The 19,476-nt window shown below is 44.0% G+C and overlaps 1 protein-coding gene across 3 annotated transcripts in view; it reads left to right on the plus strand.

Moving 5' to 3' along the window:
* The first annotated feature begins 3,399 nt into the window (after positions 1-3,399).
* CCNP (cyclin P) overlaps positions 3,400-19,476 on the plus strand; it is a 42,308-nt gene continuing 26,231 nt past the window's right edge. For 2 of the 3 annotated variants that reach the window (XM_088450100.1, XM_088450102.1), the window contains exon 1: positions 14,691-15,041. In XM_088450100.1, the coding sequence (XP_088306226.1) occupies positions 14,916-15,041 (126 nt within the window). In that variant the 5' untranslated portion in view covers positions 14,691-14,915. Of the gene's footprint in view, positions 3,434-10,580; positions 10,704-14,690; positions 15,042-19,476 lie in introns of those variants that run through there. The other variant, XM_088450101.1, reaches the window with a different exon arrangement.

Here is a 19,476-nt window from a genome sequence, read left to right on the forward strand (position 1 = left end):
CCAGGCCACTTATACCTAATTAAGAGGGGATCCTTTTATGGGGCCTAATGCCCGCTACTGTGCCCCGGGCCTTGTGCCCGACTAATTGCCCACGGGCCTAGTGCCCGACAATGCTCCACGGGCCTAGCGCCCGACAACCCTGGCGGTCTAGGGAGGGGGTATATGGTGGGCCTCACGGAGGGCCTACCTGCGACGTTGGAAGAGGCTACGGGGGGGAACTTCGTGACGCTATTTCACTTCCCTCCCCCGCAGTCCTCTCCGGTCCTCAGCCGCATTCTTCGGCCGCTTGGCCATCCTGGCTAGCGGCGCCGCCTGTCTTCTTCCTTGACAGTGGCGTCTTCTGGCCTCTTCCGCCGCCCCTGTTGCCGCGCCGATCCTCCGCTCTTCGGGAGGTCTTCTCTCCTCCCTCTCCGCCGCCGAACTAACTTTTCCCGCTCGGTGCCGTCTAATACAAGATGGCGCGAGTGGGCGGGGCTATGACGTGGCGAGCCGCGATTGGCTCGTCGCGTCCACCTCTGATTGGCTGCTGGCCCGCGAGAGAGCCAAACACCCGCCGCACTGACTGCCGCGCCCAACGCCTGACCGGCGCTGGGAGCAGGTACTCTGTCCCAGCGCCGGCTACCCGCCGCTTCTTGGCTGCCAGGCGCCAAGCTCCGCTGAGCTTGCGCCCGGAGCCAAGCTTCTTCCGGCGCCACAGTACCGCCGGCACTGATGAAAGGGACCAGGCGGTCCCTTCACCAGGTGCCCGCGGTGTCTGCACCGACGCTAGGGACATTACTGTCCCAGCACCGGCAATGGATGTGTCCCGCAGAGGACACATCCCCTCTGCCTGCCCCTGCACCTCGGCTGATGCTGGGATCAAACACGTGATCCCAGCACAGCCTTCCACATTTCCATGAATGTTTATTATATCGGGGTGCTCATCATAGTTACCATGAGGGTTTATTGCCCACAATGTTGATTATGAGCACCCAATGAGGGCACAGTACATCCATCTGTGCTCAGGAGGTGATGTTCTTTACTTAAACAATTGCCTTTCGGCCGACCACACCCCGCCATGCTGGTCAAACTCATTGGGGCAACACACAATAGGCCATACTTGCTGACATTCCTGTGCAGCTTTCCAGGAGCAGCAGGTGGGGACCTGCTGTTCTCCTCTTCAGGGGGGGGTGGTACCAGACTATAGACTGCATTAGGCCCCGCCCCTTTACAGAAACACCCCCCCCAGCGATTTGCGGGTCCGTGAGGAGGGGGCGGGGCTAAATGACGACGATTTGCACCAGTTAGCCCCGCCCCTTCCCTACGGACCTGAAAATTCCAGATGAAATCTCCCCATCCTACCCACTTCACTAGGAAGTGGGCGGGGGTGCGGGGGGTTGCCCGAAAAATCGTGAGCTTCTCGTGATTCCCGGGAGAGTAGGCATGTATACAATAGGTCCTTTCTAAATTTCAGCTCCAGGCCCATGTGGACCTTAATCTGGCACTGCCCATTCCCTTAAAACATGGATCAAAAGCGTGTATCAATTTCCAGTGACTCTATTATAAGCTGTAATGTAGCAGCAATAGTAATTGCAGACACCTGGAACAATTGCAATGGAACAGGATGTTCTGCAAACATCTGGAATGGTTCTGGATTGGACGTGGACTTTCTCTGTACCTGTGTTCTAAACCTGGGCCATTTACTCCCCCTGGTAGCTTGTAGTGATCTATGAAAAAGGTGGATTCCCCTCTGTGCTGGCAGCTCTCTCTAATTACCTGGAAGCTCTGTCAGCAAGACTGGCAGCTTTCTCTGTCAAACAAAAAAAACATTTCCAAGGATGGACATGCCTAACTCTGCTATGCCCGTACATCCGTGCCTCTTCTTTTTTTTTACAACGCATTTAATAAACATCCCAAATAATAATGTGACAACAGTCATGTGCACACATCTTTATAATGAAGCCATGCAACATATTTTAAATGGTTGACCTAACAAAAACACATTTTCATGGTTCAGGCAGTCAACCGTAGGGGTCAATTCAATTAGATGCGAGTTTGTATCATGCAACGCACATTTATCGCATGAATGTGAGCACCCTAGATATGCGAGATACAATTATAAATGCCAATTCGCAGTACTTGCTGTGAGGTTTTGTGAATTTTTTTTTTTTTAAAGCGACCTGGGAGAAGTGCATGAAAAAGTGGGAAAACCATACTGGACCCCAAAGATTGACAACTTAGATAGTAGGACCATATACTGTAGAAGGCTGTAAGTGGCCATAAGGAAAGTACTGGCAGTTCTTAATAGTGTCAAATGGCTGACTTTTGGACTTTTTATTAGTGGTTGAAAAAATGACAGCAAGCATGTGTTATTCATAAAATTAAAGTCTTTCCAGCATTTTGGGGGTACAGAAAATGTCTGTATAGTAATTTTTAATGGTTTTTTTTACACAAGTTTTGTGAAAAGTTGGAATAAACACTTTTACCTCTCATCTGTGAGTTCCATAACCTCTCTCCCATCAATAAAACAACTCCACATACCTGTCCCTCATCATTTACACCTCCACATACCTGTCCCACATCATGTACACCTCCACATACCTGTCCCACATCATGTACACCTCCACATACCTGTCCCACATCATGTACACCTCCACATACCTGTCCCACATCATTTACACCTCCACATATCTGTCCCACATCATTTACACCTCCACATATCTGTCCCACATCATTTACACCACATACCTGTCCCACATCATTTACACCTCCACATACCTGTCCCACATCATTTACACCTCCACATACCTGTCCCACATCATTTACACCTCCATATACATGTCCCACATCATTTACACCTCCACATACCTGTCCCACATCATTTACACCTCCACATACATGTCCCACATCATTTGCACCTCCACATACCTGTCCCACATCATTTATACCACATACCTGTCCCACATCATTTACACCTCCACATACATGTCCCACATCATTTACACCTCCACATACATGTCCCACATAATTTACACCTCCATATACCTGTCCCACATCATTTATACCACATACCAGTCACACATCATTTACACCTCCACATACATGTCCCACATCATTTACACTTTCATATACCGGTCCCACATCATTTATACCACATACCTGTCCCACATCATTTACACCTCCACATATCTGTCCCACATCATTTACACCTCCACATACCTGTCCCACATCATTAACACCTCCATATACCTGTCCCACATCATTTATACCTCCACATACATGTCCCACATCATTTACACCTCCACATACCAAATCAACTTCGAAACCCAACTTGCACCTAATTGAATCAACCCCTTAGCATGTAATCCATTCCACATTTTACCCTGGACAGTGCTAAAAAGTTACCCAGAATGCATTGCAATGGCACCCAACTCTATCATTCCTCACAGCACAGGTAAGAGTGTGGCTGCAGGAAGATGCATATATGTGTATTATTATTGTTACTACAGGTTGAGTCTCCCATATCCAAAATGCTTGGGACCAGGGGTATTTTGGATAACGGAATATTCCGTATTTTGGAATATTTGCATTTCATAATGAAATATCTTGGAAATGGGACCCCAATATACACACAGAATGCATTTATGTGTTATATACACCTTATACACACAGCCTGCAGGTCATTTTATACAATCTTTTCAATAATTTTGTGGCTCAAGCAAAGTTTGTACACAAATGAAATGAATTTATGTTTCATATACACCTTATACACACATCCTGATGGTAATTTTATACAATATTTTTAATCATTTATGCCTTAGACAATGTTTGTGTACATCGAACCATCAAAAATCAAAGGTTTCATTATTGTAGTCATGCCAAAATTATTCCGTATTTTGGAATATTTGGATATGGGAGACTCGACCTGTATACTAATTGGTTTTGCTACACACTGGTTTAGGTAAGCAATACTTTCATGTGCCGACAGCATAAAAAAAAAAATTGTACTGTGTTATACCACTAATTACATCATATGTGTGAACTTGCAGCATAGCAATAGTGAAGTTGTTTAGGAAGTTAATATACAAAGGTGTTGTCAGCATTTGGAATTCTTTCTTGAAATTATAAAAATATTTCCCTTTGTGTAAAAGGTTGTTTTATTTAACTTTTTTTTATTGGAATAGAACAATGTGTAATAAGTAAAGTTATAACAACATGTGCTTTATATATTTTCCAATATGTCAGCTATCTGTGACTTGTAGCCTGATTGCTTGTAGTCTACATGTGTCACTGATCTTTATATATGCTAAGATGAGTATTAGATCACGGCTGATACATAATACTGCGTGCAATTTAAATATATATATATATATATAATATATTGCACACAGTATTTTGTATCTCCCCAGCGACCTAAATATAATCTAGGGATCTTCATCTTCATATTGATATAGCTTCAGACATGTTTTTTTTCTTCTTTAAAGACAAACACCTGTTTATTAAGAGAGCCACCTAGACCCATAATTTCATTAGACACAATCAAGAGCATTTGTGATTTTTCCATATGTATCAGCAAATGTTCACTTCTTTAGAACTTGTTAGTATTTGACACAAGCAGACCAATCCTCTCCACGTGTAACTTACATACCTGCATGCAGAAGGATTTAGCTGCCTTGTTAGTTTTTGTTAGTAAACTGTTTCTGTGTTGTTGGTGTGTTTGTTTGTTTTTTGTTTTGTTTTTTATACCTGTGATATTTGGTTTATTAGATACAATACAAAATAGGTTTACAAGGCCAGGGATTGCTGATCTGCTGACAACTTGCTGGCATTATCTAGCTAGCAGAAATGTTATAAGAGGAATTTGATGTGCTTTATGTTGGTTAATGCTTCTGCCAATGTAATATTGTTCTGTGTACTTTATGGATAAAACTGGTCAGAAGCTGAGTCCTTGCTCTTCCTTTCTCTATGTAGAGGTATGATTTGGACCTTGGCCAATTGACTTCACTTGACTCATTTTTCTGCAGGCCATGTCCTTCTCTTTATCCAAAGGTGGACAGGACATGTATGACTTTCAAAGCTTGGAGAATTGCTCATCCTAACTCAGAAATGTTAGGATCCAAGTCCCCCTACTTTTCATAAATATACTACAATTGTGAGCAGTATTGCTGTCATTTTCTGCCAACCAAGGCCCTATCTGTGTGGAGTTTACATGTTGTCATGTTTAAATGGCTTTCCTCCATGTGGTCCAGTTTCCTTCCAAAATATACTGGTGGGTGAAATAACAGCTGATTAAAATGAACCCTAGAGTGTGTGCATCCGATGATTTAGACTATAAACTCCAAATGAGCAGGGACTGGTGTGAATTAAATATATTCCTACAGTGTTGCTATATAAATTTTATATATAAAATTCAATGATCTGTTTGTCTGTCTGTCCAGTTATACATTCAGACACCCCTAGACTGATTAGGATGAAAGCAACATGAGGCAGGGGTGTTTTGTTCTATATCGGACCTCATGTTGGTGTACGCTGGGCAGAATTTTGACCCGGAGAGCCTGTACTGAGCCTTCTACTGGATGGATTTGGATGAAAAGTTCACAGAGTGGTAACGTTGGATCCCAGAAGACATACTAGGGGGTTGAGGTCCCAGTTGGACCTCCTGTTGGTGTACTCTGGGCAGAACTTTGACCCGGGGTACTGGGCTTAACTTTGACCCAGGGAGCCTGTTCTGGACATTCCCCTGGATGGATTTGGATGAAAACGACGCAGAGGGGTGGTAATTGGTCTGGGATGCCTAATGGAGTGGTTGGGGTCCGGTCGGACCTCACAGCAGAGTGCGCCGGGCAGAACTTTGACCCAGGGAGCCTGTTCTGGGCCTTCCACTGGAAGGATTTGGACGACATCACATAATAAAACTTAATAACGTAAAGATTTAAGCCTGGGCAATGCTGGGTACCTCAGCTAGTCTATTATAATAATAAATCAGTGCATATGCAGTTAGACAACATGACCATGATGATAACTTCAACCACTGCCAGGCTTCACTGAGCCATAGAAGAGATGAAGAACAATATGTTTTAATAAATATACAATAATAGCCCATAGACAACTAGGAGGCCAATCCTATAATCAAATGAATGGTCGCATTGCTATCAGGTATTTGATCAGCTAGTTGTCCATAGAGGTTTTGGAACAAAGTCTTATGGCCTCATGTTTGAATCGTAAGGTGCCACTATTCTTGTAAATGAAATGGTGAAATTGTTGTAGCGTGTGTCTTGTTATCTGTTCTTACCTTACATCTTCCATTTACAGCCCATATTCAATTAGAAGCGCAAAGTCAGAATCCGCGAAAAAGTATCGCTGATTGCGACTTTTCGCCAGACAGAAACTTATCTCTGTATTAAATTGCAAACACTTTTTACGTATGCGAAAATGCAATATAATAGGCGAAAAAGATTCGCCTATGAATAGGGGGAGAAAAAAAATGCAAATTCGCTATTTTGGGGTGCAAAGGTGGGGAAACCACTCAGCACCCTTGGGACAGCCCCCAAAAGGATAACTGCGTAAAAAAAATTTTTTAAAAAGTGAGGAACACCCCAAAAAAGCACTTTGAAAATGGGGCAAAAAAGTGCAAAGTGGGGGTACAAACTTAAAAAGTAGTTACATACACTTTTGGGGGGTATGGGTGAGGTGTGTGGTTTTTTTTTCTTGTTTTTTTTTGTTTTTTTTTATTGCAGGTGCTTGCTTAAGGTGCGTGTTTTGCATTTTTTCATACTTCACTTTAGTGACTTTTAAATATGCTAGCACCCATTTTCAAGTACCCTAAATTTGACTGGACTACTTATTTTCACAAAAAAAAACTGCTTAATGCTATTCTTCACCACTTCTGCAAAGACGCTAATTAGAGGCAATTGTATCAACAAGTACCCCAAACAGTTTCATTAGGGCTAATCGGGCACTACTACATTGATCCCAAATGTTTCCACATCTTTTTGGGGGCGTTCAGGCTGATTTCCCCGATTCTGACACCACTCTTCGCCTGTTCTGACTTCGCGTGTCTCCGTTTTCGTGTCTTTTGGAATTGAATAGGGCGAATTGCGGGTATGCACGCGATAACTTTCCGTGGCTAAAATACGCGATGTAGGTAAACGCCGGCAGGCGAAACTTTATCGCGCACGCAAAATTAATTGAATACGGGCCTATGTGTCCATCCAAAGGTTCATTGTTTGCCGACCATTTCATTCCTCTGGCACCAAACTGCCCTGGCATTTGAAGTCATTATTTGCTGTAAAGTCTTGTTTATTAATGGAGATTGCACTCCAAGCACACGAGTTATAAACGATCCAGCAATCATACACTAGGCTGATGCAATAACGATATATTGTGTCCGCATACACACTGCACAATCCGACTACACCTTTTATCTTTACAGTATGAATGTTATGTCACATCTATTGTGCAGCACATCAGATGGGAAGATGTGACTACACGTACACAATTCATCAAACAATGAATTGGGGGTACACACTATATGATCGTTGCGGATCATAAAATCTGCCAATATATTGTATAGTGTGCACCCAGTTTTAGACTGTTGGCAGGCTCATGGCTAACTTATGGACATTGTTTTGCCTTGTTAGCTAGGAAACCCTACACTTTCCACCTTGCTTCTGCCAATCAGACTTATAAGGCTCTTTCTAAAGTGGCATCAGTGACAGGGTTGCCTACCTCTTAGATACCCATAGAAACCAATAATCCACTTTTCTCCTGTAGAAGTTTGATAAATCCTGCCATATGTGGTTGTCCTCACATTTTGTTCTAGTTCTGTGACCTTTGCGAGTGCAGCTTCAGGTAATGGCTTGTTTTTATCCATATTTATGGCTTTGGCAAGTTCACATTAGTTGTGCCTGTGGGGTCTATTCCTGATGTTAATCATCGGGGTCCGTTCGTACCCCGATGATTAACATTCTAACTACAGGTCACACATGCGCACAAGAGCTGCGGCGTCCAGCGGAAGGAGCCACACAGGGGCGGAAGGATCCAAAAGGATTCCTCTTCGCAACCCAGACCTCCTTCCCATAGGGATGGAGTGGGTTTGCGATCAACAAGTGGGAGCATTCGCCATCTGAAGATGGCGAATGCTCCCGCACTCAAGCTCTGAAAATATTGTATTCTAGTGTATGGGGACAGCGGACCATTCCGCAAAATGAAGGTAAGCAGGAGATATCTGTGATACTAGTGTATGGGGACAGCGGGCCATTCCGCAAGAGGAAGGTAAGTAGGAGATATCTGTGATACTAGTGTATGGGGACAGCGGGCCATTCCGCCAGAGGAAGGTAAGTAGGAGATATCTGTGATATCTCCTGCTTTACCTTCTTGATAAATGGCCTGAATACTTAATTTTTTATGAACATTTTCACTTGCAATTGTAAAAATAAAGTGATGATGAATAGGCCCCTGTGTCCCTAATACATACAGTTAAAGCCTTTTGTTTTGAACCCAATGGGAGACTCAGAGCAGCCCTCCGGCTGCGAACCCTTTTCAGTGCTATTGGGTTGGTGTGTGTGTTTGCCCATAAAGCAGTTGTGCATTTCCCTTTCCATGCTCTTAGTCTTTAGTGTTTGTTTTCCATTCTCTTCTCTGGAATGGTATTGAAATACCGGTGGTTCAAATCCCGACAACGGATGCCCGACAGGATGAAGATCCCGACCGGGGCAGGTAAGTACCCTAACCCTCCACTGTCCAGTCCCTCCCTAGTGCCTAACCCTCTCGGGAGGGTCCCTAATCCTAATCTCTCCTGGGGGTGCCTAATGCTAATCCCCTCCAAACCTAACCCTAACTCCACTAGACTCCCTAATCCTAATCCCACCCCCCCCCACCCGCATCCACGGCTAACGCTAAAGGCGCCCCGGATTTACCTTCGTTAGGGTTGGTGTCCTGGGCGTTCTGTGGTTGGGATTAAGATATGCATCAGTGTTTTAGACGCCTATCTTAAATCCCTTCCCGGGATTCCAATGTTGGGATTGATAACTACATCCACTCTTCTCCATTCACATCTTTTCACCATGCCCAACAGCAAGATAGCATTAGCAGTAGATTCATAGGGGTAAATTTACTAAAGTGAGAGTTTTTAGAAGTGAGTTTTAGAAATGATGTTGCCCATAGCAACCAATCAGATTCTATTTAACATTTAACTAGCACATTCTAGAAGATAATAGCTAGAATCTGATTAGTTCCTATGGGCAACATCCCTTTTAAAACTCGTTTCTAAAAACTCTCACTTTAGTAAATTTACCCCATAGTATGTATTCTATTTCTACCAGTAGCCTACATTCCATGAGTGAATCCTGATCACATCAGTTCTTCTATGTCTGTTATTGGCTTTAGACAAATCTGTCCTCAAGGCACCCTAACCGTCCAGGTTTTTATTTATTATTTATTAGCAGTTATTTATATAGCGCGCACACATTCCGCAGCTCTTTACAGAGAATATTTGTACATTCACATCAGTCAAAGGTTTTGAAGATAACAATGCTTGGGCACATTTGGCTTAATCTTCAAACCTTTGACTGATGTGAATGGACAAATATTCTCTGTAAAGCGCTGTGGAATATGTGTGCGCCATATAAATAGCTGGTAATAAATAAAACCTGGACGGTTAGAGGACCGAGTTTGGGAACCACTGCTTTAGATGAATAAAACCCCATTTACGGTATGCCTCTGTAGCTAAATAAAAGGGTAGGTATTTGGTAATCGGTGCAATATTAGTAAAAATATCACTGAGCAATAATAACTAGGGATGAACCTAATCCAGTGGTTCCCAAACTCGGTCCTCAGGACCGCACGCAGGTCACCCAGCAGGTGCACAGGTGTAGTCATTACTCACTGACACATTTTAAAAGATCCACAGGTGGAGCAAATTATTACTTGTGATTCTGTGAGGAGACCAGGAAAACATGCACTATTTATGGTCCTGAGGACCGAGTTAGAGAACCTGTGACTTAGTCAATTTTTTATAAGCTTTTGCCAAATTATGAATCCAACTTTGATTTACATATTGAAATGGGCTGTGTATAGAACATTGACAGTGTCTAGATAGACACTGAATAGATTGTCAACAGATGGTAGACCGGCAATAGATCATCACTTTTTTTTTTTTTTTTTTAAATTTTAATTTAAGCCTAATTTTCTCCATAACCCTCACCCTAGTGCCTAACTCTAACCCTCCCCCTAGTGCCTAACCCTAAAAATGTTGGAAAAACATGTGGCGCACATGTCGACCATTTGTGTCGACCTTTTGTACCGGTCAACCATCTGGTGTCGACTTACTGAGTATCTATCTAAACACTGTCGATCTTTAATCCATTCAAATGAAGCCATATAGGTTAAAAAAATAAATACCTGCAATTTCTGCTAATGGAAACTTCAACTACAATAACTAAGAAATCGGGATTTGTCCAATCAAATTTTGCATCTCCCTTCCTTACGAAAACAAATAAACAAAACCTGTTTGTATTTGATCGATTCCAGAAAAAAATCCTTCATTCTAGGAATCCCTGATATAAATCCTTCTCTGTGCCCATGTGTTGCATCCCTTGCAGATGGACGGAAAAAGAGAGCCTTTCAAGACCAAAGACAACAACCGAATCCTCTGCAAAAGAGAGGACAGGAAGTTATGTGAGTGTGAGACGGGAGAGACCGCTTACAAGCGAGAAGACAAGAAGGTCAGTGATCGTGATACGGGAAAGTTCTGCTAAAAAAAAAAAGAATACAGGATGGCATCAGTCTTTCGTGCATCCATTAAAAAGCTAAACACCTTGTTATATGTTTGACTATAGATCACCATTTTTTTTTGTTCATTTATTTGTCTTTTTCCTGCTTATGTTGCCTGTAAACTGTAATTTGGTATTTGAGACACTTTGGCTCCTATATTTTTTTGTAGTCCATGTATAGAGACCAGGCGGCCAGGAGATCTATTAGGCCCGGGCACTAGGGTATTGGCCACATGTGTGGGGGTGTCAGACCTCCATTTGGAATGAGATTCGGTGACAAATGTTGACAGTCAGAATATTGACAAGAAATCTGTGAAAATTGTTGAAATGTTGACATGTTCATAATTCCCTTATTTAACATGTCGACATAAAGGTCAACAGTACATTTTTGTGTTAGGGTTAGGCTAAAATATGCAAAAAAAAACCTGTTGACTTTCTGGTGTCGACAAGTTAAATGAAAGACAGCATATTGCTCGTTGACCTAATGTCAAAATTCTGACCCTATTAACATTCTAAATGTCAGTTTTTCATACCACACCTTTTGGTATACTGGGCACTCTTTACAAGTTGCACCACCAAAACAGACAGGCGTGGGTACTTTGTACCCACATAGTCGCCCCTCTCAGCGCCCCTGTATAGAGACATTATTATTTCTGTTATTGGCTAAATTATGGATATCTGACAAAGAAGCACCTATATAATGCAGATACAGAAACAATGATATAATGAAAATAAAATAGAAGGTTTTGCTTGTAAGCTGCAGATATTGAGTATTCACAAAGCAATATACCTGACCATTTTTCATCTGAAATCTCAGTAATCATCACCAGGGCCACCATCAGGGGGGGACTGTTGGGACTGGAGTCCCACCTACCTGTAGTTTCTGACTTTTTTTTTTTCTTTTTTTGTTACGGAGAGCAGCAGCATTGATGTTGCTGGCTCCAGTAGATAAGATTGAGCCAGCGGCCACTAGGACCTGCCGCGGCTCTAACAGGCCAGGTCCGTCCGGCAACGACTGCGCATGCGTGTCAATGCCCTGGACTCAGCAGAGGAGATAGACAGCAGTGTGCGGCACACAAAGCCGGGAAGATATCCTGGCTGGACACACAAAGGGAGCCTGGCTGGACCCACAGTGAAAGGGGGCGGCTGGCTGGACCCACAGTGGAGGGGGCGGCTGGCTGGACCCACAGTGGAGAGGGCGGCCAGGGGCGCAGAGAGGGGGGGGAGCGGGTACAGATTACCGGGGCCCGGCGGGGGCCCAGGTCCGGCACTGCTCCCCCTCCCTTACAGCAGTCCAGCACATAGGGTGTGCTGAGCTGCAGTGGAGACTGCTCGTGGCTGTTGAGCAGCAGCCACAGCAGTCTCCTATGTCTGTGGGGGGGGAGCGATCACACTGATCGCGCCGCCCCTGGCTTTGAGCAGGGCTCAAAGCCAGCCTCCCGGCACTGCAAATTAGGCCATGCCCCCTATTACCCGGGCCCGCCGCGGCTCTCAGCGGGCCTGGGGGCGGCTGGCTGGACCCACAGTGGAAGGGGCGGCTGGCTGGACCCACAGTGGAGGGGGCGGCTGGCTGGACCCACAGTGGAGGGGGCAGCTGGCTGGACCCACAGTGGAGGGGGGCGGCTGGCTGGACCCACAGTGGAGGGGGGCGGCTGGCTGGACCCACAGTGGAGGGGGGCGGCTGGCTGGACCCACAGTGGAGGGGGGCGGCTGGCTGGACCCACAGTGGAGGGGGGCGGCTGGCTGGACCCACAGTGGAGGGGGGCGGCTGGCTGGACCCACAGTGTAGGGGCGGCTGGCTGGACCCACAGTGGAGGGGGCGGCTGGCTGGAACCACAGTGGAGGGCAGGCTTGATATATTTTGGCCACTTTTTTTTTCGTAGGAATAAGGTAGCGGGGGGAAAGAGGCTGCCGATTTTGTCGGTCCTGGGCCCCACAATTTCTGATGGCAGCCCTGATCATCACTAAAAGTGTTCCTGTCACATAAATACACTCGAGGCCGCCATTTTGTATTTTGTCTCAGAATGTTTCTCTTTTTCAGATTTGTGTAAGAAAATTGGAACTAGATTCAGCTGCTCAGTACCTGAGGTCAGGCAGCCAGAGTGCCTCTGTATGAGTGTCTACATAGAAAAAAAACAAAAGAATAACTGTGCACTTTGAAAATGTGTGTGGTATATTGCATTAATTTTGCAGTGCAATATACCATTACATAGAGTTGTTCCTCTACGTAAGAAAGAAATGCAATCCATGTGCACTGATTCAAAAAATAAAAAAGCAACCAAAATCAAAACTAACATAAAATAATACAGAAAATTATCTTGTATGAACATGTTGCATATTATAATATGTCATTGATTTCCTGAATTTCAATTTAATAGTTACCAACATTTTGAAAATGGTCAGAAAATATATTGTAAATCTTACTATAAAGGAGTTGGATTGAATAGCACAGAGGGCCTGATTCAGAGCCTCTTGCAAGCGGCCGCTCACTCGTACGCGGCCGATGTTATGCATTTGCCCATGCTTATGCATCGCCATGCACGATTGGGAAGCGCTCGCTCGCCCAGCAAAGATAGCCCAGTGGAATGAGTGACAGGAGAGGCCGTTTATAGCTGGTAACAGGGCAGGGCAGTATTACGGGGTAGTGGAGTTGCGAACGAAGGCGTGCCTGAGTGTTTCCACGCCGTTTCCGAGGCATGCATAATTAACAGGCAGCGTCATAGTACACATCACCTTGTTTAATTATACACTGAAGTGCTAGCAGTGCTTGCGGTAGAGTACAGTCAACCGCAAGCGCTGCGGTCAGATCCGATGGAACCCGATGTACCGATGGCTGTATATACTTCCTGGAGATGACGTTCGCTAGTGGGCGGCTAAAGACATGCTGGTGGGCGCCTATAAACACAAAGTGATCGCTCGCCAAGACATAGTGGGCGTGTTTATGCCTTGCCATGCGGTCGCCTGCCTTGACGTCAATTAGCTGAATTTCCATACACAGGGAGAGAGTGGCCGCATCTAGTGAGAGGGTCTGAATCAGGCCCAGAGTCTGGTTCAGATGTGGATGCTAGTAAAACATTGGGCGCAAGAAGGAATGGTGTGTATACTGTTGTGCCGGACTCTCGGACAAAACAAAAAAGGTGCAGACATTTACCCTGCTAAACCTAGCTGCTGCTGAGGCTGTTGTTAAAGCTGACACCTTTGTATATTCATGATGATCCAGACACACTCAAAAAAACAAAAAAAAAGTCTGAGATATGATTACTAGTGAAAAGTGTAATGATGGACAGACATGCTTGTAACACTGCTGTGCAGAACCCCTCTGAGCATATCCAATCCTATGCTGCCAGATTGAAACTGCTAGCAAAGAAATGTGATTATGGTGCATTAGCAAGTGATCTCATCAGGGACAGAACTGTGTGTGGGACTTACGATATAACCATACATGCCTACACTCCCGAAAGGCTCTCGATTTTTCAGGTAGTCCCCCGGAGGTGTAGGCAGATCTCCCACATGCTGCCTGCTTAAAAGTGAAGCGGGCAGGATGGGGAGATTTAATGGGGAATTTGTAGGTCCGCGATGAAGGGGCAGGGATAAACGGCACGATTTGCGTCATTTAGCCCCGCCCCCTCCTTGCTGTCCCGCAAATCAGACTTTTGCGGGGCCTAATTACGTCACCATCCTGGCCCCGCCCCCCGTACCAGCCTGCAGGAGCAGCTGTCCAGGCTTCTCCCAGAAAGAATATCTACGAAGTAGGGAAGTATGGGTAGAACTTGTGCATATTTATTACAAGGGATTAACTTTGGGCACTGCAATAAAAGTGCAAGAGAGTTAAGAGTCTGATGTATAAGACCTCCAGCAACATGTGCAACAACACGTTGTGTGAATTGCAGTGGACGCCAATCCCATGAACGCCACAAATGTCCTGCTTTCAATAAACGCTACAATGTTTGTGGCAAATGAGAAAATTTGCTCGCTGGTGCCGGTCCAAGCCTAAAGCTAATGACCGATAACTTTGCACTGAATGTTCCAGCAGCACATCGCACTGAGTTCATGTTGCAGATGCTCTGCTGGAAAACACCCCAGACACCGATCTCCAACGTGAAAGCATCGACCTCAGGGCCGAAAAGGGTGACATATTTACCACCATAATAGATAAGGAGACAAATGATACACTTGGCGTCAATTTTTATTTTGATGGTAACGTCATGTCACATGAACTCCTCCCATGCACGGGCCAAAACCTCTATTGACTGCTCTCACACTGTGAATCTTATTGCTTACGGTGGCCAGGTAAGCACCATGGGCGTGGCAACACTGCAATCCACAAATGTCCTGCTGCAGCTTCATATAGTGGACAGTAATGTCAAACCACTCCTAGGTTTGCTGCACAGCAAAAAACTGGGGTTAATAACTTTAAGGCTGATGTGCTTATAATTCAACAGGATGTTCTAGAGTTAAGACTTTGCTTCTCATTTGTAATACTGTTGGGAAACTCCCACTCATATACCATATGCGTTTGGACTAGAGAGACAAGGCTTTATCTCCCACAGTATGTGCTCCCAGACGCATATGCGCACGCAGGAGAGGTTTCTGCGTACCCTCAAACCCCTCCCCCGCCCCCCCTAATGGACTAAATTAGTTTCTTAGGGGCCTATTCATCATACCTAAACTTTCTCTGGAGGGAATTAGGTTTAGGACTCGCATGGAGTTCTACCTAATTACCGTAGAAATTCATCATTCCTCCTCTTCATAACTGTCGATTTCGAAAAACTGTCATTTTTGCGATGACAGCTTTTCAGGAAATAGTTATCTCTATCTACACTAATATACCACAGCTGTAATTTGTGCTGCGCATGCACTGTTACATTCGTTAACCCAGCGCATGCGCAGCACTACTTACAGCTGCGGTAATTTTGTGTGTCCCCGACTTGCCTGCCAGCGCAGCATACTCTGGTTCCGTCTGGGAAATGTCTAAATCCTCTTCACTGTAACGATACTGCCTTTGAACCTCTATACACCCCTGCTTATACCTTCTGATATCCTGCCTATAAACCTCTAAGAATGACGTTGTTTTGCGTACGCAGTTATACAGTAAATAAAGACTCCAGACCTAGAACCTGTGGTTCCAAAGCACAGTATTATTCAAGTAAAAGTACAGTCAGTTACACGCTAGTTATAAGTACAGTTTGGCGCAAAGGAATTATACAGACCCAAGTACAGCTATACATACGCAGCGCTCTGGACCAGATGTAGGCATCAGCAAGAAACCCCTCGTCAATCAGCATTCAGCACGAAGACCTGGCACCCAGGGTCAGAGCACACATATTTATACCCCCCAGAAATAAACAACACAATAGAAGTTTGTTGCTAATACCATTGGTCCTAAAGGAGAGGGCATATGTTACAAGGCATTTAACAGGTTGGTTCAAATAGACACAGTCCAGCCTCTAACAACTGGTGGTCTCTGGTTTCCCGCCTCATGCAAATCCTAACAGTTGGTCATATAATGTACATTTTATTTCTTGAAGTCTCTGCGGTCCATAAGTTGAAAATGCATGTTGCGATCTCTCCTTCGATATTACCGGAATACTGTTGAGAGAGTACGCATCATTACAATACCAAACATGGCTTAACCGTAGTTATGAAATAATCTTTATTTCCTAGCAATTACAATAAATGTGCATACTTGAATCTTATACCTTAAAGCTTATGGAACCTTGTATGTGAATATGTAATGTGTGAGTATGTGGGGTTTGATGTAAAGACGCTAGTTAACTTGGGGCAGATGCGTGTGCATGAAGCTAATATTCAGCGTTTTCATACAGGATCTTATGCATTCGCTAATATGCGACTAGTTAACAGCACAATTGTGCGTATTAATGTGTGTATGAGAAATGGTGAAAGATGCAATCGCATGATGCTAATAGTAATATCGCCACATGTACTAAAGTGAGTTTATCTAAAATGGCGCTTGGGCGGCCATTCACAAAATTGCATCTTGCGATCTCATTTCGAAGATGGCGTCTTGCGGCCAGTCGCAAGATGGCGTCGCCGCGATCCAATTTTAAACTGATCTTGTCTCTGCCAATTATCCAGCTTCGACAGTCCACCCTTTGATAGCGAACATCATGCTATCACAATCTGATTTTAAAATATAATTTAGGCTTACATTTATATACTATTTAGTGTTTTTATGGGATGGCACAAGGTGGTTCTTAATCCATCAATATTGTGTCTCTGAATGGGGACATAAAACTACTATTATACGCACACCGCAGATCTTGGAAGATCATGGGAAAGGTGTGGGGATACACCAGTCCTATAAAGGCAGACTTGAAAGGGAATTTGAGACTTTACATTATCTGAGGTGTTTTAAAAATAACATTTCAATAATACATTCTATGCAGGTCTAAATATATTAAATTAAATGATGGTGTTTCCTAGTTCAGGGTTGTAATGCAGTTCTGTATTTACTTCGGTATTCATACTGACCATCATCATGATTTTGTTCTTTCATTTTACTCTATTTTTACATTTTCCACACTTCAACACAATAGGAACACACCGGACACATATGCCAATTATTATGATGACAATCAGTAAGGTTTAAGAATTTGCCGATGCTGGCGATCACTTCCTGGACCCATTCCCTAGACCTGAGAACCATTTCACTGGGTTCAGCCATGAAACCCATCCTTCTATCTTCTCCTCTACTTCAGCCACTGAAGCATTATGGTTCTTACGAAATTCCCATTTTAGCTGCAGAATTTCATCCATCTTCCGGTCTATCGCTTCCTTAGGGTCGCTGGTATCATTGGTGACATAGGTGCAACATTTTACTCCAAATTGAGTGGCCAACATTACGCAATACCCTCCAGTAACAGCAGTTAAATAATTCAACACCAGCCTGTTTTGCACCAGTTCTTTCTTGTATGCTTGCAATTCTCTCCCTGTATACCTGAATGTGTCATCGTACATCTCGGTGATATTATCTATCAATTTAGCAAGTTCCTGAATATATCTAAAATTTAATGTACCCCTAGCGATCCTGGTGGGATCCAGTGTGACTAACACTTGAAAGACAGTTGTCTCACTAATTAACTGAGTGGCTTTGTGCATGTCACCAGGTATCATATTTCGTTTGCCTCTGTGTTCATATTGCATGTGAAGATATGGTGATGGTGTGTTTTTATGTATCCCAAGCATTTCAACATGTGTGAGGGTTATAACTTCTGGGACTACTCTTCCCAGGTAACACAAACCTTTGGAACTCGGGGAGAGCCACTTATATGCTTTTCTTCCACATATAAAATATACATTATCAGGGAGAACATAAGGAATGGTATGCATCATTATCATTAAGCACATTTCCCTTGCAAACAATTCTATTTCTGGGTCTTCCATCTGGTACATGCAAGTTTCTGGCTGTATTATTTTAGCACAATAACCATCTGGCACCTTACCAATAATTTCTTTGGTGGAACTCAATGTATACCGATACCTAAAATGTTTCCCACTACATTTAATTGAGCGTAACAGATCATGGTTTATGGACTCATTATCAGCTCTTTGTGAGAAGGTCATCGTCTGATTATTCCCCATCACTTCCCAACTCCCGGGTTTATTGGGGTTGGTAATGTTTAAACACAAAAGTGATCTATCTACTTGGAATTGATAGTTTGAAATGAGGTGGTTTGGATGAGAGGAATTTTCCACCCAATGTCTTCCCTTTCTGTAATTCTAAAATTTCCGTGATATTCAGCGGAAATGGCACCAACCTTACATTATGCTGTCTCTGTGGCACATGTGAACACACCCAGCAATCAGTTTGATTTAACACTTTGCCTACCACCCTCTAAAGGATACCCACCCCAGTACGGGTTATATCTAGGCTGGCACCGTTGGATACAAATCTCATCAACTAGGGACCCACAAAGCTCACAAATACAGGAATCTTCAGACGATAAACCTCCACACCGTCCCCGAGTATCTGGGATAACAGCTCTCTTAACAATAACAGTCCTAAGATTGGTCAGACACTCCCCTGATTGGCATTGCACTCCTTCTGACTCCACTCCATCAGCACTGCCATCAACTCTCATCTCCTCTACCGGTCCTCCAGCACAGAAACTGGGTATCCCCAAACAGATCATCACGACAGAAACTCTGGAAGAAAGAACTAGGATGACCACAGCAGACCGCTCCATTGCTGGAAGCACTGATCTACACATATCTTTAGCTCAGGTATCTCACCGTCACCTTTTTAATCCTTCCGGCACAAGCTCGCAATTGACAGGTCCACGTTATCGGCCTCGTCTCCGCCTTGTATCTCCACCGGTTGGTTAACCTCCCTATAGTGAGTGGAATGGACCCACGTATCTTCCCCGGCCACCCTTTGTGGATGTGGTACTTTGTCAACAATCATCAGATACGGACCTTTCCACCGATCAGCCAAACAATCTGAGCTAAAAAAATTCGGATCATAACAAATTCCCCGGGTTTGACATCATGACAGTTTGCATTAGACATGTTAGTTAATAACACTTTCAATTTCTGTTATTCTTATTCATCTTCGTGGGACCCTGCACAATAACCTCATTACCATTTTTTTTTTTCACATGAGGCTGCCTGTTTAAACAGTATCTCAAAGGGGGGACAGATAAAAGAAATGACAGTCTGGAATGATCTTGGTTTTATTACCCATCACCTTACACATGTTCTGGGA

The sequence above is a fragment of the Taudactylus pleione genome, unplaced genomic scaffold (assembly GCF_031769625.1).
Source record: "Taudactylus pleione unplaced genomic scaffold, aTauple2 ptg000507l, whole genome shotgun sequence".
NCBI lineage: Eukaryota > Metazoa > Chordata > Amphibia > Anura > Myobatrachidae > Taudactylus > Taudactylus pleione.